Consider the following 23,338-nt stretch of genomic DNA (forward strand, 5'->3'; position numbering starts at 1 on the left):
TAAAACTATTTTGCGATATTGCTGTTGCACTGGATCTTATGGTTTAAGTGCGAGGAACATGATATTTAATAAAGAAAGGTAACACACAAAATGTTAAAAAACGCCCCTTTGGACGTAATTTAAAATCTGAAACATTTCAGATTTTTTTTTTTTTTTTTTTTCTCAAGCCTAGTTTCAGACGGAGTTAGTTTTCAGCCTTTCGTACTTTATTCGTGCCAAAAGTGGATTCAGTAGAGTGGCAAAACATTGATTAAATTCGCAATAATATTTCTTCTTACATAATGGCAGTATAAGTGAATAGGTATCATTATTTCTTATTTGTCTTTCTTATTTGTGACTTTACTGTATAACTACCGTAAATTGTATAAATTTTGTTAACTACTGCTTACAATAAAATTTTTAAATAGTTTATAAATTATCACTTTTCTATCAGTTACTGTGTTTATGCAAAATTTAAAGTGTTTATAAATCGATAAAAAAATTATGTTAATAGCAGATTCTTTTTTCTTTCAGTACCAGATGGTGTTCTCTGAAAAGAGATGACTAATATCTTCCTATGTATGCCAGATGTACGCCATCTTCGAGGAAGTTGTCGGGCCACAGCCAGCAGTCACCTTCTCTGCCGCGAAAGATACACAAAACCCAGAAGACGAAGATCAAGGAATCGTTGTGACCTCTGCCGACCAACAATCCGCGGCCGACCCAGAAAATTCTGAGAATACTTCCCAGTATGGAGCGGGGCGGACGCGACCTAAGAGATCCCCAGCTAAGCAACGAGTCTATGGATCCTCTTCCTATCATCACAGGCATTCAGCTACCTTACCACGAAGCAGCAGACGACGCCTCCAACCATCGTCGACAGCAATACCGAACGACAGCGAAGACACATCATCATCGACCTCCTCGTCCAATCCGCTGCTGGACACGATTAGTGTCCTAGCTTACGATCCTCCGGATGATTCCGACGACTATTATGATTTGACGAGTGTAGTCTATGGCCAGTGTAGAGGCGCATCTAAGAGTGAAGGCGAAAAACACAGCAAGACTAGCGCAGGCGTCACAGTTGAAGGAGATCGTGACTCTATTGGTTATGCGGGATCTAGTTCCATCGATAGCGGCTATAAAAGTTTTTGTCCTACACCAGAAATTCCAGACTCTTCGATTTATGGACCAGAAGACTTGTGTAATCGAACTCACCCCTATTCTGGGTTTTACACGGATTCGTCCGTTTCTCAGGGTCGGAGTAGTAAACCTCGAATTATGATGGGCACTAAAGTCATTAACAGGCAAGGGCAAGTGTCACCTTCACCGCTCAGAGAATCTCCAGTGTCCAGGAGATCAGATTCAAGCCTATACGATGTGAATCTGGATCACCTCATGTACCTTAGGCAATCACTGTTAAGCGCGATTCAGAAGTGTGAGTCTTCAAAATCAGATTCCACTCCGTCTGCTAAGCAAAGCAGGCGAGACAGCACTCAGGCGGACAAATACGTGAATGGTAATCTTGTGGAGGACCAACGTTATACAGATAATCCTACTGCGAAATGTGCACCACCGAGTTACCAAAAAACGGTTCGTTTTAACACAGATGTGAAAGTCTCTACTGTGAACTCGTCCCAGCCGGCCAGCGAGAGTTCGGATGCCAATTCTTCTCGGACAGTTGACTCCTCTGGTGAGGCGAATAAAATACAATCTAAGTCCATTCTTAAAGATCCATTGTGTGCGAATCTTCGGTCGCAGTTGGAAGCTGGTTCTTCGGACTGCACACTGGAGGAAGAGATCGATTCTCTTCTGTATGGAAGAGCTGAATTTTACGATTTGGAAAGCGTCGATGACTTTCCGTGCAGCTATGTAACCATGATCGAAGAGAAATATCGAAGTGGAAAACCCAGCTTAGCCAAAGTTAGGAGACTTAAAGGTAAATTTTGATTTTCTGCAGTTCTTTGTAAAACACGAGCAACACTATTAAATCAGACATAAATAAGATACAGTAAGTATTATTAAGAAAGATATCTCTTAGTGTAACGGGGCGAATAGTTACCAATAAATGATGGGTAGAAATTTGTATTTAAATATTTAAGAGGAGAAAACAGTGTCATGTTCCTCTTGTTAAAATTAAAAAATAAGCTTTCCTTTTTTGTAAGATGTAACTTTTTCTTTATTAATTCTTTTGTTAATTCAGAGTAACTTAAAAGATAAAAAGAATCAGAAAAACGTATTACTAATTTCTTCTAAAAATCCGATATAATAAGCATTTCAGAGAATATTTTTTAAGTTAATATTTTTTCTAGAGAATATTAGTCTGATATAGGGCTAATTGGTAAATATCCAACAATGTGCCGTTGGGTGAACTGCATTGTCAAATAGGTTTCCTTATTCACATGAAAAATTCATATACGCATAAAATGATAATTAAATGGCAGCTGTTAAAGCACAATTCAAGGCTAAATTATGGAATATAAATCCCGGAGAATAGAATAATGGAATTCGAGAGGAAGGGATTTTATATCCTTTTAAAATGCTGGCCCGTCTCAGATTAGACTTGTATATCACAAACCTGCCGTAAAAAGACCGTACACTGTTTCTTTTTAAATTTAAACAAATTTAAATTCTAAACAAATACGTATAAAAGTAAAAAAGTAGAAAAGCAAATTTAAATTCTAAAAAAAGAAAAAAAGCCAAAATAATTTAAAAATATGCAAACATGTAAAAGATTTAATTCTCGAACTAATCTACAATATCATTTAAATTCAGAAGCATAAGGAAATCAAGTGTAAAATCTATCCTTGAAAATAAATCTACTAATTTAATAAATTAAAATTAAATTAAACAATTTTTTTAAAAAAATGCATATGTGAATGATCGTAGAGTAGGCAGGAGACAGACTTATCAAGGGGAAGTTGCTTCCAAACCTAACTCTCCAATCATTCAATTCGTGTTTCGTCATTCATGCAGGCAAGGGTAAAAGTCAAAACCAAAAGTAATTCCAATAAAGTGGTACCCTTAGAAATTAACATTTAAGTATTAACATTTAAGAATTAAAGTTCAAAAAGGAAAATACTAATTAAGTCTTTTGAGAAACAAGTAAAGTCAAGAATTAAACTTTTTCTTAAAAAATTAAATTTTTTAAAAATTAATTTTTTATAAAATAATAAAAAAATCTAGAAACCAATGTATTTTAGAAATCCTTGTCTACAGAAACTTCCCCTACACGAATATGCATATCAATAAAAAGAAACTATAAAAGAACTATATATAATCCATATAAACCAATAAGAAATAAAAAACAAAAAGAAACAAAAAGAACTAATTCACAATTTTTAAAATAAATATATATTTAAAAATATAATTTCATATTTAGAAAATACTTAGATATTACATAAAAATTTTTTTAAAAAAATACTTAAAGCAAGTAAATAGTAAGTTTTAATTCTAACTTACCTACTATATGAGTGTTGGGGTCTGCAAAAGTGTTGTGAAAGAGAAGTAAGTGTGTTCTTCAAATTATATAGATGGCGCTTATGTAGGTAAAGTTGAGTGTCAAGCTGCTATCTTTGTTATAGTAAAAATTTTTTGTAAATATTAATATTAATTAAATTAAATTAAATTAAAAATCCTAAAGGTAGTAATATCAATTATTTAGGGAGCTAAGTAACTGAGCCAATCAAGAGATGTATGTTTGCTTGAAGGAAATTAAAGTGAAGTGGTATGTGAAAAAAAGTAAACTGTTTGTAATTTGAAATGTGTGTTCTGTTGAAAAATTGTGAAAATTGTTAAAAAAAAATTAAGTGAAAGATATTTTGTGTGAAAATTGAAAAAAGGTAAAGTAATTATATGGTTCTCACCATTCTCCTATAATTTATAGACAGATGTTTGTAAAGATCAATTTTAGAATTATTTTAGTCAATTTTACGTGTAACGAAAATTAATTGTTAGATTCTATACATAAATTTAGTTAACATGAATTTATTTTTTCTTGTTTTCCATATAAGGAACGGAAACTTTAGTTTTTTAAGAGCTCGTTTTCGCCCGGGTTGATTATTTTCAGTTGATATCATTATAGTTTGATAATTCTTATTCTTTCTTGAATTTTGAGATAGATTTTTTTTTTTTTCAAATGGGGGATTGGAACTAGTGAAGCGATTTCTTGAAGCTTAAAATTCTCTTGTACATATCGATTTTAGCTGTAATTTAGCTATAGCATTAAGCTACATAGGTAAGTTGAAAAATAAGTTTCCTCTGTCGACTGTGGTCAGAGTTGTGTATGAAAGTCAAAAACCAGAATGAGACATTAAACATATGACATACCTTTATTTTATTATTCTCGTACGAGTACGTTGAGACATTTGTCATATCGTTTGATAAGCTTCAAAAAGTCCTCCAAGAAAAAATCAGGGCTTTGCATATGGAAGAAGCGTTGAACGGCTTGTTTCTGGCGTGAAATGGTGGACCCACGTTTCATCCCCCGTCACAATCCGAAACAGAAAGTCATTGCCATCTTCATGGTAACGCACGAGATGTTCCAGGCTGACCCCCATGCGTTGTTTCTTGTGTGTCGAAGGAGGTGGTCAAAGGAGGAAGTGAGAGCGGTTATCCGCTATGAATGGGCACGTGGAGTATCAGGAACAGAAATTCATAACCGCCTCGTGTAAGTCTATGGGCCAGGTGTGATGTCGAAGCAAATGGTGCGGAGATGGTGTCGCACATTCAGTGATGGACGTCAGCAAGTGGAGGACATACCGAGAGCTGGACGGACGCGCACGGCCACTACAGATGCAAATGTCAGGAAGGTGGATGACATGATTAGAGCGAACCGGCGTATCACCATCGATGATGTAGCGGAAGAACTTGAAATCTCACATGAGCGAGCTCAAAACATCATCCACGACATTCTTCGATACAGAAAAGTGTCAGCACGATGGGTGCCCCGACAATTGACCTCGACACACAAGGAACAACGCATGGGGGTCAGCCTGGAACATCTCGTGCGTTACCATGATGATGGCAATGACTTTCTGTTTCGGATTGTGACGGGGGATGAAACGTGGGTCCACCATTTCACGCCAGAATCGAAGGCCGCATCTATGGAGTGGAAACATCCGTCATCACCTGTCCGAAAGAAGTTCAAGACAACTCCCTCTGCAGGTAAAGTGCTCCTCACAGTTTTCTGGGACGCCCAAGGAGTTTTCTTGTTGGACTTTTTGGAGGTTGGAACCATCAATGCTACGCGCTACTGTGACACCCTGTCGAAATTGAAAGAGGCGATTCGGAAAAAGCGACCTGGCCTTCTCACATCTGGCGCTCTGCTGTTGGATGACAATGCCACACCACATTCGGCGACGGCAACGCAAAACCATATTGCAACTCTTAGTTGGGAGCGCCTACACCATCCGCCATACAGTCCTGATCTCGCACCAAGCGACTTCCATCTGTTTCCGGCTTTGAAGAAAAATCTCGGGGGAAGGCGCTTTGGAAGCAATACTGAAGTGAAACAAGCCGTTCAACGCTTCTTCCATATGCAAAGCCCTGATTTTTTCCTGGAGGACTTTTTGAAGCTTGTCAAGCGATATGACAAATGTCTCAATGTACTTGGTACCTATGTGGAAAAATAAAGGTATGTCATATCTTTAATGTCTCATTCTATTTTTTGACTTTCATACACAATTCTGACCACAGTCGACAGGGAAAACTTACTTTTCAACTTACCCTCGTATTTATTAAAATCGAAAATTCTCTTTATTGGAATCTCATTGAAATTTTTATACCGGAAAATGACTTACAATATACTTATATATATTACAACGTACGTATATGCATATAAAGGTCACAAATGGAGACGTAATTAAGATGAAAGGGGTAAAACAAAGTAAGAAAAGACGTGATCAGACGGTAGAAAATTTTTATATTATTAAGAAGTTAAGATTTTTTATTAAAACGGGTTACGTAGGCTGTATAAGTATCGAAGAGCAGATGAGGTTAATCTGTTAAGGGAAGACTGGGCATTCGTGGAGAACTTTCTAAGAGAAACTGATTTGGTATTGCACATAAGAAGAAACCTCTAAAAAATCCCAAACAAACAATCCGTTTGCTTGGACCGGAATTCAGGTCGAACTACTAGTATTTATAGTCTTAGCCACTCGGCCTCTGGGGAAAGGGGCATAAAATTGAAACTATCAGTTCATTAATTCGAAAAAAAGGGGTTATGAAATTACATAAGTACCGTTACATCTATCGTTTAGACCTGATTACATCTGAAGAATGAAGCGCAGTAACAGTTTGAAAATTACTTTAAATATTTTAATTTATATTACATATATATGAACAAAGTACGAAGTCATTGGGAAGAGGTAATCCTACTTATCCTATCCAAGGAAAACGTGCAGTGAAGAAGTAAAGTAGTAAAAATAAGTAAGCCTAAGGAATCTTGAACAAGTTAGAACGAAACCATGAAACCAAAATTAATGCTAAAGTTAAAAATCCACAAACGCAGCAGTGCAATGTATACATGAAGCACCGTGTAGAAAAGTGAAAGAATACGAAAAACAAAATCTCCTTCTTTACTACTTCAAACAGAACCTTTCAAGGGAAAAGTGTTTGAAATGTTAAACTGGGCAATTAATGAGTTCCAAACACATGTTTCGCACCTCTGAACAATATGAGACTGACTTAAAATCGTTTTAAGGGGGCTCATACACCTTAAACCCCTTAACACCCTTTGAATATGCTACTGTTGCAAGAATTGGGATATTTTATTTATTTTTAAATCAATTACTTTTTACAGCTGACTACATAATATAGCTGCTTTGGAAACTAGTAACCAGAAAGTTTGTGTTGCCACAAATATTTTTTTAATTTAATCCGCTTTGTGACAAAATATTTCGCCATGTTTCCACCTTGCGCGCATGATATTTTAAAAATGGCTAGTGATACATACTTAAATTTGAATGGAATTCTTTATATGGGCACTATTTTCTAACTGAACCAACAATCTGATGAATATTTTAATATTGAAAATTTTTGTGGACGAAAACATTAAAAAAATTTTTAATAAAATACATTTTATAAACTGAACTCAAAATAAAATAAAAATTTAACATGAAAGTCTTAGAATTTTTCGTTCACAGTAATTTCCAAATGTTAAAGCTATATATTAAATATGGAATTAAATTATGCAACAGAATGTTTTAAACTGTGCGCGCAAGGTGGAAACATGACGAAAACTTTTGTCAAAAAGCGGATTAAATTATCAAAATATTTGTGGCAACACAAACTTTCTGTTCACTATTTCAGAAAGCAGCTATATTATGTAGTCAGCTGTAAAAAGTTGGAAGTAATTGCTTTTAAAATAAATAAGTTATCCCAATTCTTACAACAGTCACATATTCAAAGACCTTATGGGTTTTAAGGTGTACGAATCTCCTTAAGCAAATTTCCGTGTTGATAAAAAACAACGACTCTCAAATAAGTTCAGAACTTCCTCTACACGCATTCGTTTTCTCAAAAACAAACATACATGCGAAAAAAATAAAATAATAAGGACTGAGCGTACTCCAAAATTGAACAAAATTTTACAAAACCACAACAAATTGAAGGAGAAAAAGTAGAAATGCAAAGAAAACTCAGCAAACCTCGTAAATGTAATGAACTTTTCCAAGAACAGAAGTGTAATAATTTGGAAATAATGAAAACAGATGATACGGCTATAGAAACACTTGGAAGTCGTCATTCGCTCTAGATGCAGAACCGAAAAGCTGCAGTCACAAGTGAGATTTAAATATTTCCTTTTTATTTTGGTTGGTAGTTAAAAGTACACCCATTCCAGAAGAACTACCTCGGTACCGATTACAGCTCTAAAGAAAGACGAGGCAGCATATTAGCTAAACCAAGGAACAGAAAGCAAATGCGAAGTCTTTTTATTTCAAGATGGAAGCTTAGTTGACTTTCAGTTCCGAATTATCTGCATCAACTGGCGTTATGTGAAGTGAAGGATGGAAAGAGAAAATACCAAATTGAAATCAGGAATAAAGGACTATTTTAAGTTAAAATTAGCATTTTATTTACATTTTTTATGTTATATATATATATATATATATATATATATATATATTAGTGAATTACGTTTGTAGTCTCAATTACTATCGTTTGACGAAACGCGCTGTAGATATTAACTTGATTCGAGTTTTGAGCTGCTTTTCCTTTGATAAATCCTGCTCAAACCTCGAGTTGAGCTATTTATCATTTATTGCAAATTTTTTGTACATATTTACTGTGTACTTGAAATGTATTTAATCATTACAAGAGTTCTTTTTAAAATAGTTTTTGCGTTAAAATTTCTTAATTTTTTCTCACCCTTTTTGATTTTGAAGTCATCTCGATTTGTAATTTTACCTTTAGTTTTTACGAGATAGCTTTTACTACTTTAATATTGTTCCTACTTGTTACATGATTTTACATTTTTCCTAAGGAGCTGTACAGTCAAATGTATTTTTTAGCATTAGCTTTTTAACATTCCTCTTATAAAATTTAAAAAATTTTGCAGCTCACTGCGCAAAATTCTTGACCACTAAGGTCTCTCTAATTCATGTTGTCTTGCTACTTTTGCATATATATATATATATGTATGCAATATAGTATATATATACTATATTTCTCATCAAACAAGAGTTTCAATGGTCTGTTTCGGCGAAACGCGTAATGGCATTTAGCCTAGTTCGACACTCAATCATTTTCCCCTTGAAAAGCCTGGTTGAGGGTACGAGTGGGTTAATTTACCATTTTCCGCTTTGTAATTATTGTATTTTTGTAATTTTGTAATTTATGTTTTCATTATAATTTTTGCATTTTATGTTTTAATATTTTTTCCATCAATCTATTTTTATGTGTATTAACTTTTCACATATCACAACGGTCAGATTAATTTTTTCGTGCATTCGCATGTCTTTCAACATTAATTTTAACAGTTTTTTTCACGTGTTCGTAGTTTTTTTTTTCCAGTTTTTCCAGATTAATACTTTTTTTTTTTAAATTTCTTCTTCGTTAATATTTCAGTAATACAGTGTTGAACTATTTCGTGGAGCTACAGCTCCTGGTAACTTTTTAGCAAGATCGCTGCAATGTTTCTACCTACTATTATATATATACTATATATGCACTTGCATGTAAAAGCATGCAACCGAATCTACGGTTTATATATTACATCACTGGTTTTCATTTTAGAAATTCAATAACATATACAGTAAAAGTAAATTACATTGCATCTTTTCTTCTTCCTTAAGTCTGGAGTAGAAATCTTGGAATAAAATTCTTAGAAACAGATGTAATATATGTTTCGGAAGAAAGATTATATTTCAAGATTCTTTTCTACGTTTATATATTCAGTCAGACAGTAAACTATAGACTAGCTTATTGATGTTGAAGGTCTTTAAATCGAACTTGGGAGGTGGGAGGCGATTGAGTATGATAAAAGTAAACAATTATTTCCAAGTCTTAAAATGATTTCCAGAAAAGTAAACTTTACATTTTTAAGAGATTGATCATGTGGATCAGAATCGTTGAGAAAATTAGACCTCTTCCACAGAATAAATTTTATTTTTCCTTATATCATATGCTTTAAAAGCGTAATGTTGAAGGAAAAAAAAAGCTTTCGTAGATTACCATACAGTTTTGAATCCTCAAAGATTGTCATTGATTATTCTTCTTTAGAAACAAAACATATTTTGCTCCTGAGAAAGAGGGATTTATGTCAGTTTGTGGAGACATTAGGTTATTTTCAGGCAGGAGAGATGAAAAATGAGCAACGCCTTCGCCGGGACTTGAACCAAGGGCCTCTCGAATATGCGCCGAACGTACTGACCACTACACTACGAGAGCATGCTAAAAAGACGGGAGAAACACCTTATATAATCCCTCTTTTAAAGGGCGACTAAGGATTAGGAGACCCAATCGCCAAATCCTGCGGATGGAGAATTATCATCCACCAGCCTTTTAGTTCGGGCGCCACTGTAGAAACATTAGGTTCTTTTTTAAAGCAGGAGAGATGAAAAATGGGCAACGCCTTCCCAAGGATTTGAACCATGGGCCTCTCGAATACGCGCCGAGTGTGTTGACCACTACACTACGAAGGCATGCTAAGAAGGCGGAAGAAATACGTTATAAGTTCTCCTCGCAATGGTTAGAATTTTTTTTTTAAATCTTTGCAAATTAAGTTTGCTTTGGGCCTAATCCTACATATAAAATTCACTTATTTTCATAAATAAGGGGAGCTTGAAAATTTCTCTAGACACACTTAATTCGACAAATCACCTAATCTCGCACCTTTTCCGCTAAGAGTAACAATTTAGAGTTTTAAGAAATTTAAAATAATCACGAGATTTATCTTTAATCATTGAGGTTGTTTTTACGCGTCGTGCAAACTCAAAATGAGCAGTAATGAAAATTTTCATTTTATTATTTTGACTTTTCTTTAAGCCTCGTTCAATTTTCCTTTATTTGTTCCTCTGTTGTCATAAACTGCCAAATAAAATAATGCACCAATCCTTAATCGACTTTAGAAAAGAATCACAGTGGCAGTCTGTCGACTGGTTGATGTTTTTTTCTTCCCCCGCCAATTAAAGTGATGGATAGTTCTTCAACTAAAGCTACAAACGGTTTCCTAAAAAAAGAACTTTGCAGTTCAGAATATAATTAAACTTTTCTGTCAGCAACTCAAACTTACGCACGCGCGTACTACAATTTACGATTAGTTGGTATTTGGAATTTACAATAACAAAGAAGGGGGAAAAAAAAAAAGCAAAACAGAGAAAAAGGCAGAATTATGCAGCCGATCGCTGTCATGAGGGGATAGACCCCGGAAGTTTGTTCTGTTGTTTTTCCCATGAGTCGTGATATTATGGGCGTAGACTGCTTTTGCCTGCCATTGGCTTTGCTGTGTGAGAGATTTTATTATTACTCTCGCTTCTGCAGTCTCCCACAAGCAGTCTTAAACGAGATAACAGACAAAACTTATTTAAATATTATGATTATTACTAGAAAGCCCCTATCCACTTGCTTAATTGCTTAGAGTGCAGTGAACGAAACCACTGGCCGTACATTTCTTAAGAGCCACCGCTACCTTAATCAATAAAGGTGATTTAAATAATAAAATGTTAATTCACATGTCAAAGATCTCTTTGTACACAACATTTCTAGTATAGATCTTTCCATCATTTTTAAGCTCGCCTTGCAGAGGACCATCCATTATTTTTAATTTTACGTCCGTTCTTTCACGAACTCTTGAACAGGCGACATAAAGTTGACCGTGTCCAAATGCAGGCTCAGGTAAAAAAATGTCAACACCCTTAAGACCTGAGACTTATTGATGGTCATAGCAAAGGCAAGTTTTACAGGAAATTGTCTACGTCTCAATTGAAACGGCAACCCTGTGTCGTGGCAACTTCATCCCATTGGCTAGTTACGCAAGCAACCAATAAACTATCGGCGACAAACAGACACTTAAGCAGCATATAATAAAGATATTTATTTATTTCATTTTATTTGTTTTTTCATTGTTGCCGGTTTTTGCCGGTTGCATATTTCCTAATTCTATTATATATAGATGTTAAATTTATTTATTAAATGTTAAATGCACGTGCTCATGTATTTTTAATTTTTCCGGCTTAGCTTTCTCATAATATTCGTCACGCGCTGCACTGCATTGGGAATAAAACAAATTACGCAAGCAACCAATAAACTATCGGCGACAAACACTTAAGCCGCATATATATAAGATTAGTAGTAACAAATCTAAAAAAAATTATCCCCTCCCCGACGACATAAAAACTAAACTATTTACAATTTTGAGATTATAGGTTCAAAGTATTTGCTATTATACATACATTTTCCCTAAAAAGTATCACAGTCTTTCTTTTCGCTTTAGTTTTCTTCCAGCTTTAAAGCAGTCAAACAAAATTTTACATTAGTTACATTGAAATGAAAGAAAGCATTCTGATGTCGTTTTAGATCAGGGTTTCTTAAATTTTTTAGTGTGCGGACTTATTATAATATTTACGAAAATTCTGTGGGTCCCCATAAGCATAGCGCAAATCCGACACACGCGTGAGTAAAACTATCAGTTTCTTCACTTGTACTGTAATGTATTATTGCAGTTTTAGGTCATTAACTTTAATTTTTAAAGTAAAATGAACGTTTCGATTATAAAAAAATACGTTGAAACGTTTTCGTTTTTTCTTTTTCTGTATTGTCTTATCTTTATCTATTTTCAGAAGCATTATGTAAAAATATTATAATAAGTTAAAGAAATATCAAAATTGCTAAAATTTTTGGCGACACCCTACTGTAGGTTCCACGACCCACAGTTTAAAAAACTCTGGTTTAGATATCTAACGATGCTTTATCCCAGAAGGTCACTAGAAAAACACAAACTTCAGCTAACCGTGAAAACCAACTTTATTTAATATTTAAAACAGAGGAAATGTCATCTTGCATAAGGATAAATATTTAACATTAACACACACGAGCCGACGAAAGACACTGACAATGAACAGGCAATGACAGTGAGAAGTAATAAGTCTTCTCACTAGTCAGTAGTAAGTCCGGCTCCAACTCCAGCTGCTGACGTATGCCGCCATTAAAATGCAAAGTTGTACAATGTGTTCTGGCTGTCTTAAAATGGTTGCCTCTACGAACGCTTGAAGTAGATTGATGCAAAAGTTGGGTCTGGGTAAACAAAGTAGCAGGTACAGAGGTAAGTCTCAGCTTAAATGCTTATGCTTATTTAGCCATGCAGCCTTTGATAAGCTATGTTCATCTAATCCCTCAGGCGATCAGATAAAAAAATACTTTCAACTAAGTTCCAGCCGGGAAATTTGAGTAAGGAAGGAATGAATGCCCATCGGGCCATAGAGAACAACGTCCTTCCAGAAGAGGAACACGTACCTCACCCCCAGCAGACAAGTGAGCTATACAATGAAGTAATCGTTACAAAATGCATTTGTACAATTAACATAAGATAATGTGGCAACATCAAAGAGGATAAAATCTTATATATATGCGGCTTAAGTGTTTGTCGCCGATAGTTTATTGGTTGCTTGCGTAACTGTACTAGTCAACGGTTTTTCATACATTTGGTTTTCAAATCCAAGTTCAGAATTTTCTTTTATTCTTGCCAAAACTAGATATGAAATACAATTTTGCCAATAAATGCATTTTTCTTTAAAATTATTAAATCTGTTTTTGTATTTTAAACTGCATTTTCAGCTGAACGCAAATTGAGCGTGTCAGGGGGAACGTGAGCATTTGTTTGCATTGGCAATCATCTGTTTTCGAAATGGTAATTATATCTTTATTCCACGGAATCTGTTCACGAGAATATTTGTTATTTAGTATTCTTGCCAGAGTGGGATCAAGTATTTTCACTTTGCAGTAAATAAACTAATTCAGTTTGAATTAGCAGACACCTTTGCACAAATCATTTTAATTACAATTTATAATATCTAGAACAGCGGTCATTTCGTATGACCTCCGAGCTTTCTAGTATTGTATATACAAAGAAATGAAATGTGTAAATTAAATAAAAGGACATTTACAGTGAAATTTACAAAGTGTGAGTTGAGCTATGAAACGAAATTATGATCTTTCATTTTATGCTGTAAATGAACTGATTTTGACGTCTTCAGGGATACAGATATGATTCAAAGCAGGATTGTAATCTCGTGCTGTGCATTTTAAACTCTTTATCGAAAAACGTACTATTGAGCTTGTGCAGATATTTGTCTATATGTTCTATATGTAGATCATCGAGCAATAGTTGATTTCTAATATAGAAGTGTGAGTCTGTAGTAGTGCGTAGTATCTTGTTTTGAGTGACTTGCAACTTATGTAGATCAGTGGTAGTAGCTGTTGCCCAAACTGGAGAGGCATAGCACATGATCGGCCCAAGTATCAAAATATAAATCTGTCTCTTTCTGCGTAGGTCCAAATTCAAGCATCTTCTAGGAGAATTTGCAGCTGTTGAGCTATTCCTCTCATCTTGTTTGAGACATAATTAATGTGTGTACTCCGCGTGAGTAGTTGGTTGATGTACACTCCCGAATATTTGGCCTTGCCAACTTGTGGCACTCTTTGCCCAAAGAGATAAAGTGGCTGTGTTGTAATTCTCAATTTCTTTCTTCGCATCAAAAGCAGTTGTGACTTAGCAGCACTGATGGAAATTCTCCAGTTGGAACATCAGTATTCAATGTCAAATGCAATATCTTGGTGAACGCTAATGGTTCTGTTTGAGTTGGTAGACCTGACTGCTGCAGCGGTATCATGCGCGTAGCAAGCGTGTTCCTGTTTAGTGCGAGAAAATTCTGCTGCATAGAACAGAGAGGATAGGCTCTAAACAGAACCCCTGGGGAACTCCAGCCGAAATAGCCTTGTAACCTCCGTGGCACTGTCTGCAGCTCACAGTGAAATATCCGTTGGTGATATATGAGTGAGCAGAATTTATTCAAGTCTCGGCGAAAAAGCTCGCGCTTTGGTGAGCACATATGAGCATAGGTCTGTATCGTGATTTCCAACAGGTATTTCGTACTGCTTCCAAAATACATTTTCCTTTCAGAATCGAAGCCTGCATAGTTCATGAATGAGCTATAATGAAGTGCATATTTTTCCTCTCAAACTCTGGTTCATTTCATATTTTCTACTTTCCCAGAAAAGATTCATAGAGTACCTGTTATTTTTAATGCTACAGTAAATGCAGAAATGAAGAATGCAATGTCTTTCTTTTGTCTACTCTAATAACCAGTTTCTTATCTGTTTTTGCGATAAATTCGGTTATTTTATGTAGAAAGGAAACAAAGCGTCTAACATTTTATTATGATTGAGATAAAACTGGATTTTATAGCTATGAAATTTACTATTTTATAGCTTCATTTAAATTTATTTCCATTTTTTAAATTAAACTCTTTAAGCGCAGTTTCATTGGTAATTAACATTACATTGTTAACTCAATGGTTTCCAACTTTCTTTTTAACTGACTAGCACATTTAAGATTATTATTATAACAAAGGATACCATTTTTCTATAGTCAAACTGATAACTAAATATAATAAATAATTTCATTATATATATTGGGAAAAGTTTATGACCTACGGTAATATAAGCTAACTGGAAGAAAACAGGAATAATTAGTTTAAATTACGTCGAAATATTTCTGTCAGTGTTACGTTCCTCAATAAAGCCAAGATCATCATCATCAGCCAAGTAATTTCCAAAATGCTTCGAATGTTGCAAAAGTTAGATCTTTAATGTTAAAAGAAAATTCGCCAGGTTAAAGAAGAGTTGCAAAATCATTAAAATGCTCAGTCTCAGCTCTAAACAAAGTGATTAATGCAGATTTTAATCTTGAAAAGGCAGAAAAACATAGTGTGCATCGTCTTTCCCCAACACATATCACCAAATGCAGAATTCTTTATGAGAAACATTTATACGGACAAAAATGGAAAAATGTTCTCACAATAGACGAATCTTGGGAGTACTTAAATGACTGCAATTAAAAGACATCCATTTATTGTCATCAGAGAGGAGAAAAAAGCCTTAAAACAAGGTTCAAGGAATTCAAAGAAAGTTTTCCTAAGGGATTTATGACAGTTGCTGGTTTTTCATATAACGGCAAATTAAAAATAAAGAGAGTGGAGGAAAAATGTTAAGATCCACTCCACATATTATCAAAAACATATTTGAAACCTAATTTTTAAATATGAAATACTATCTTTTTACACACAGTGTGATCAATCGTTAGAAACTGCATCAAGGCAAAGCTAGCAGCGACACTCAAAATCTACTGTTAATTTCTTGGAAAAAATAGAACAAGAAACGGGTATCAAGGCCATGCCCTTCAGTCATATTCCTACCAAATACCTCATCTAGCACCAATGTATTTTAGCGCTTTTGGACTTTTAAAAAGCGGGCTGTCCAATCGTCGACCGACAACATCCTTAGACGTTGGAATAAGGGTCATCAAACAGAACAGAATTTAAAACATCAAATTTCAAGTAAAATATTTCTGTAATTAGAATGAAAATAGGCTAAAAAATGTGTGAACAGCCTTTAATTTCCGTTCAATATCTGTCTAATTTCATGGAAGTAGTTCTTCCGAGTTTATTCGGAGCGATTGACTATAGAAGTTCTTTAAGAAACTACACCTGATGTTGAATAATAACGATGTTATCAAAAAAGTTTAGTGAAGAATTCCAACGAGAAAGGAAAAGGTGTTATGCCATAGAAACGAACTGAAAAACTTTCAACACCCGAGTCTAGGATAACTGGAATATACTCATTTAAGAATGCCGAAGTATTTTGCTACAATTCCATAACGTACCTCTACCCGTTGTCTTAACATCAAATTATTTTAATTGAAAAATTGTTTAATGCAGAATCATTTGATATAATAAGGGAGTGGTGTTATTACTTCATAGTTAAAACATCAGCGAGTTTAACAGTACTGCTCTATAATTATAAGGGTAAAAAGAACTGGGTAAAGGGAAGTAGTTTTCTCCCCCTTTCTCGTTTTTTGTTTTGTTTTGTTTTCTTCGGTGGGACTGCAATTAATTGCCTAAAGGGAATTCCGTGAAGGTTCGCAGTGAAGGGCTGGATTATTCAGAAAAATGTAGTTCAAATACTTTCACGTTTACTATCCTTCCTTTCGTGAATGTTGAGGGGATTTGCATGATTGTCTTTCCGGAATTTTAAGTGCTACTCCCTGCCTCACTGTCAGGAGTAGCTCCACGCACGTCAGCCATTGTGTCAGTATTTATGTTCCTTTTATTTTTTATTCCTTTACTTCCCGAACTTCTTACAATTGTAAAACCTAATGCTGCCACCGATCAAAACTTCAGAAAAAGGCGTGGTACTAAACAAGTGGGCGTGGTTTGACTTCCTGACAGGGCTTAAGACCCTGCGTATCATCAGGATTTGTTTTTTGCAATGCTGACATTCACTCTTTCTTCCATGTAAATATAATGACAGAAAATAAATACTATGTATCACTTTTGAAGCTTAAATATTTTGTTGTACACTTCACTGCGGTACAAAGTTGTACAATTCATTGTCCACAAAGTATATGTATCACTTTTGAAGCTTAAATATTATGTTGTACACTTCACTGCGGTACAGAGTTGTAGAATTCATTGTCCACTAAGTATATGTATCACTTTTGAAGCTTAAATATAAAGTTGTACATTTCACTGCGGTACAGAGTTGTAGAATTCATTGTCCACTAAGTATATGTATCACTTTTGAAGCTTAAATATTATGTTGTACACTTCACTGCGGTACAAAGTTGTACAATTCATTGTCCACTAAGTATATGTATCACTTTTGAAGCTTAAATATTATGTTGTACACTTCACTGAGGTACAAAGTTGTAGAATTCATTTTCCACTAAGTATATGTATCACTTTTGAAGCTTAAATATTATGTTGTACACTTCACTGAGGTACAAAGTTGTAGAATTCATTTTCCACTAAGTATATGTATCACTTTTGAAGCTTAAATATTATGTTGTACACTTCACTGCGGTACAGAGTTATACAATTCATTGTTCACAAAATATATGTTACAGTACAACAGACTCTGTAAACTTATAAATAACGCAAAAATTCTTCAAATTCTTGATTAAGTCGCTAAGAATGTGTTTCAAATCTCCATGACTGTGAAATTTATCACATTTATTGCTCAAAATATGTTTAAGAGGTTTAATTCATTGCTAATGTACTCGAGATTTAGACCAGGTATTAAAAGTTAATATTTGTAAGCAATACACCCCTTTCCTAAATCTAAGCAAGTGCGAGTAAATATGCCAATAGGCGGTCTGTTAGCTGTTATACTAAAAAATAGAGTTCTTTGAAAATTACTAATACTGCCAAAGTGAAACGATGCAATCAAATATTATGCCCAAAGTCCGCCATTTCATCCTAATACTGGTGCAGTGCATGTATCGCTAAGTATTAGTAATTCACCTTGACGTTGGCCCCTGCCAACGGGTTGCCTACATGGGGTTTACAGGGAAGTGTGTATTGTGAAGACGAGTTATCTTTCTTTGCAAGGTTTTAATCCTAGACATAAACAACTTTTTTTTTTTTTTTTACAAAATATCTCTCCTTGTGCTTTCTAGCACACCCGTTTACCTTTCCCTTCGTAATTAAAGTCATGCTTTCCTTCTTGATCGCATCTGAAATGACACCTTACGAAGACAGCCCTGTCAACACGGAAAAACCTCGCATGCTTTGCCATAATCAATTAACCAGTTACTTTATCACTGGAGCAAAAAGAACACTGTTCACAAGAAATATGAGGCTTTCTAAAAGACACTGCATATATACTACTGCTTTTCTGGCAACAGAAAGAAGTGTGAAGACTCAGTTTGTAATTTATAAGCTTTGGTATGTCCCAGGGGCGTAGCTAGAGGGGGGGGCAGGGGGCATCTGTCCCCGGGCGCAGAATCGAAGGGGCGCCAAACTGATGTTACGACATTTTAGAATTAAATGTTTTCCATCCTTGGCAAGCAGTAGGGGACGCGAAATCTTCAGTTGTCCCTGGGCGCTGAAAACCCTAGCTACGACTTTGGTATGTCCCCATCCTGTTCAAACCTATGATCCATCTTCGATAAGTCAAAACTGAAGAGAGTGGGTAAAAATTTCAAGTGATCAAAAATTTTATTTAACGAGAAAAAAAGGTTGATCTTTACATTATGGTAACTTGGCGTTTTTTTGGCGAAAATTTGGCGACCAACTCTCCTACAGCAACCCTCTATTTTTTTTTCCCGCCGCCATTTTGTCTTCACGAAGTAAAGACATGTTTCTTTTCTTTTTATCTACTGAACACTTCTTCCAACAATCTACTAGCCGAATTACACTTATGCTTGAAATTTTATCTAACAAAACTGCTTAATCATGACAAATATTCACTGCAAAATTGGGAAAAAGTGCACAATAGCATACTCCTTACGCGTTTTTCAAAATAACACATACACATAAACCATGTACACGCCGACTTATTTTTACTTAAAAAAACATCCCAGAATTGCACAAAAATGGCATTGCGCACACTCTTCACTATATCCATGTACACTGCTTTTTTCTCATAAATTAGAAAAATTTCACGAAAATACATGACAATTTTCTCAATCTTTAAACCCGGTAAAAAGAACATATATGAAATTACCTGATCGCGAAAAAGTATTTACCCTTTCCAAATATGAACATTTCCACATATAAAATAAATAAAATATCCAAAAACTTTTACCTCTAAATCATCTATTACATTATACACGTCACCAACGAATTCATACCGCAACTATTACAAATACTTAGTGTCAGATATTTAAATTATTTCCATGCACGTTTACTTCAACTAAAACGTATACCAAATTCCTACAAACATAAAATTCACAAAATAACTATCATTTAATTAAAATATAATTAAATTCAAAAACACTACTTAAAATATAAATGAGCACATACATTAAATTAATACATACATAAATACCCATTTCGAATTCACTTTAGTTACGGCCATGGGATCCAAAAATTCACGAACACTGTTTCACACAACACAGAATAAAGCCAAATACAAAATTTCCAGATTTTTTCCCGATTTCCCCCCTTTTCCGATTAAAGAACCGTAATTCGTCCATTAATATCACATGACATATCCCATGATCTCTCATTTCCCTCACACAAAATAATGCGTAATCGGAACTGAGTACTGCTCACATTATTACCAAAGTCCCAGGTAGTAACCTTTATCGCCTCCAAAATGTCGCCAAACTACCAGTTACCATATTGTAAAGATCAACCGAAAAAAATAGCAATGATTTTTGAGCTTTACTTTTTGAAATTCCGTTTGATCTATCTAAAATTTTAATTTTATGAAGTTTGTCCATAGAATTGTAGTATTTTAAATTTTTTGTGCCTTATAAGTGTTACTTGAACACAAAAACCTGTTCTATTTAAATTTTGGGTTAAAGGCGCTCTTGAAGTCTTAATAAACTAAATATATCAACGGTTGAAGATCAGCTATTTGCTAGCGAATCAGAATCTGAGCCCATTGGCGTTTATCAAAATTTAAGAAAATACGCAACAAAGCATAGTATTATAGGCAAGTAAAATGCAAATAAATATTATAAGTACAAAATGTATCTCTGAGCGCTGTATATCTATGCTAGTTGGTCTTTCGTTGAACGAATAATTAATAAGAAAGTCATAATCAAGAGTTTTGGTATCTTTTTCATATTTCGAATTAGTAACTTTCTTCAAGACAGAGTAAGTCGAACTGAGGATGAGAAAGAAAAAGCTTCCATGACTATTTATTAATTTCAGTATATTACTGATAGTTTCAGTTAATAGAAATACTTAATGATATAAGGTATTTCTCCCGACTTCCTAACGTGCCTTCGCGGTGTAGTGGTCAGCACACTGAGCCGGTATTTCAGAGGTCCGCGGTTCGATTCCCGGCGAAGGCTTTGTTAATATTTCATCTTCCCTGCTTCCAAACTGCCTAATGTCTCTACAATAAAATATTCAGTTTTTTTTTTCAACTGTAAATGTTGAATATTTTTATAACCTTTTATTTATTTATCCGCCGCTGAGCAGGCTTCTGACAGTTGTATACCAAACAGAATAGTGCCTGCTTAACGGATAGATCAACAATCCAGCAGTCGCCACCAACTAACAGACCAGACGATTTTTTTTTCTTTTTACAAAATCAGAAAGGACATAGAGTATTAAGTTCACATAAACAATAGCATCTTGCATTCATTTGCTATATACAGAGTCATGGAAGACAAGGAGCCATTGCAGCCAATTTATTGTGAGACAGAATGATTCTGTTACGAGAAGTAGAACCAATCAGAGTGTTAGCTTTAGAAGTATATGGCTGTTTTGAGACAGGCCTGTATCCGTCCCCAGTTCAAATTGTTTCTGCATTATATGATTTGTTGAAACTATGGATCTTTGTAAGTTACACTGCAGAAATTTTAGACTTTTGAAACTGGGACGAGAAATGGAACTTAATTCCGATTGGGGTTCCTCAATAGTTGCCGCAGTTCCCTTTTGTAAGTCGGGCATAACTTGGAATTATCCCAGTGGTTGCAATCAAAATAAGTACTTCTATAACTAATTAAGAATTCATAGTTTATTACTTTTTAACATGGTTTACCAGTTTTTCACCCATCCCGCCATGTATTGGCAAGAAATAACTTCGTCGCCCAACCGGGAATAGCGGTTAGTAACTCTGACTGCTGTACCATACCGTATAGATAATAAAACTAATTCCATATTTGGGCTTCCAGATGCCCATATTCGGGTGGACACGTACGTCAGTGAACATTCGTTGTCTGTAGGTACCGTTGTTTTTTCACAGTGTGAGAAACATACATATATATTCTTGCAGATTCTTCATTATTTAATTTCTTTAAATATAATGCAGGACGATAAGATTTGGTGGCAACAATCTGTAAAGTGATTCAGACTTTTAAAGTTTTCGACACAAAATGCCAAAACGCAATTAATAGTCCTTCTGGGTTTAAAAAAAAAAAAAAAAAAAAAAAAAAAAAAACTGAAAGGTTTCAGATTTTAAATTACGTCTAAAGGGGCGTTTTTCTTAACGTTTTGTGTGTTACCTTTATTTATTAAATATCATGTTCTTTGCACTTAAACATAAAATTCAGTTCAATAACAATGCCGCAAAATAATTTTAAAATGAGCAAAAGTTTTTTTTTTTTTTTTTTTTCTCCCGTAGAATGTTGCCATTGCTCGCTTTTAAATCGTTGAGTTTGTTACTAAAATTTCGTTAAAGTTTTACATTACAAAATATTAAATCGATAATAAAACAAATTCCAAATTTCAAATATGGTTTTCCACATGCCCATATTCGTAGAAGGATTACGTCATTCAAAATTCGATGGCTCCTATATACCGTTGTTTTATCACAATGCGAGAAATGTACATACATTTATGCAGATTTTTCATTATTTAACTTCATCAAATATAATGCAGGACTCTTAATATTTGGTAACAAAAGTTTGAAATGTGATTCGCCGTTGCAAAACGAAAAGAATAGTCTTTAGGGACAAAGCCCCTTTGGACCTTAAAAAAAAAAAAAACCCTTCTTTTCTTATAAACTTTTTTATAAATAATAAAAGCAGGTGAGTTTAGAAATGATAAAATAATTGAAATAAAAGAAATATGAATAAAACGATTTCACGCTAACTCAGATATTTACGTAAGAATTAAACATTAGCTAGATCAGGATCAACAGGAACTGAAAATCATCAGAATTTTACATTACCAATTTTTCATTAAATTGTTTTCTTTATCACCAAAAAATAAATTCAGTTTTACATTTTTTTCAATCTCTAATTTTTCTACTGATTTATTGTCCAGCCGTATCCAAACTTGCGCGGTATAAATAATTTCCATTGCACATTACCTTGAATTCTTCTTGTGTACCCTAGAATTCAAAATCTTAATGTAAAAAACGACGAAAAACGAATTAAAAAACACCCAAAACGACCAAAAATCGAACGAAAAAACACGAAAATTCGAATGAAAAAACTCCAAAAAACGATCAAAAACGAATGAAAAAACACCAAAAAAACAATCAAAAACGAATGAAAAAACACACACACAAAAAAAAACCCCAAATGTCAAATGGAAAAAACACCAAAAAATGACAAAAAAACGAATGAAAAACCACTAAAAAACGACCAAAAATCGAATGAGAAAAACATCAAAAAACGATCAAAAACGAATGAAAAAAACCCCCAAAAAAACCACCAAAATTCAAATGAAAAAAAAAAAAAAAAACACCAAAAAATGACAAAAAACGAATCAAAAACCACTAAAAACGACAAAAAATTAAATGAAAAACACAAAAATTCGAATGAAAAAAACTCCAAAAAATGATCAAAAACGAATGAAAAAACACCAAAAAAAACGATCAAAACAAATGAAAGAACACAAAAAAAAAAAAAAAAAAAAAAAAAAAACCCCACCAAACGTCAAATGAAAAAAACACCAAAAAACGAATGAAAAACCACTAAAAACGACCCAAAACGACCAAAAATCGAATGAAAAACACTAAAAAACGACCTAAAAATCGAATTAAAAAACACCAAAAAATGACCAAAAATGAACGAAAAAACGTTTTATTCCATACCACTATAATATCGAATCTGAAGTTTCTTTGCCATTTACCTAATAACATATGGGGAGAGAAATTAATGAAGTAATTAGTTTTACAAATCATAAATTTGCCGATTTAAATCCTTTCTTCCTCTCCCTTTCTAACCAACTAT

General features: G+C 34.2%; 1 protein-coding gene across 1 annotated transcript in view; it reads left to right on the forward strand.

Moving 5' to 3' along the window:
• LOC118191417 (uncharacterized) overlaps positions 1-23,338 on the forward strand; it is a 148,550-nt gene that overhangs the window by 94,991 nt on the left and 30,221 nt on the right. Inside the window, exon 2 of the mRNA XM_035362214.2 lies at positions 514-1,918. Within this exon, the coding sequence (XP_035218105.1) occupies positions 568-1,918 (1,351 nt within the window). The 5' untranslated portion in view covers positions 514-567. The remainder of the gene's footprint in view (positions 1-513; positions 1,919-23,338) is intronic.

This window comes from Stegodyphus dumicola, chromosome 12 (assembly GCF_044657685.1).
Source record: "Stegodyphus dumicola isolate Sdum_Otavi_A_Nest chromosome 12, ASM4465768v1".
Lineage (NCBI taxonomy): Eukaryota > Metazoa > Arthropoda > Arachnida > Araneae > Eresidae > Stegodyphus > Stegodyphus dumicola.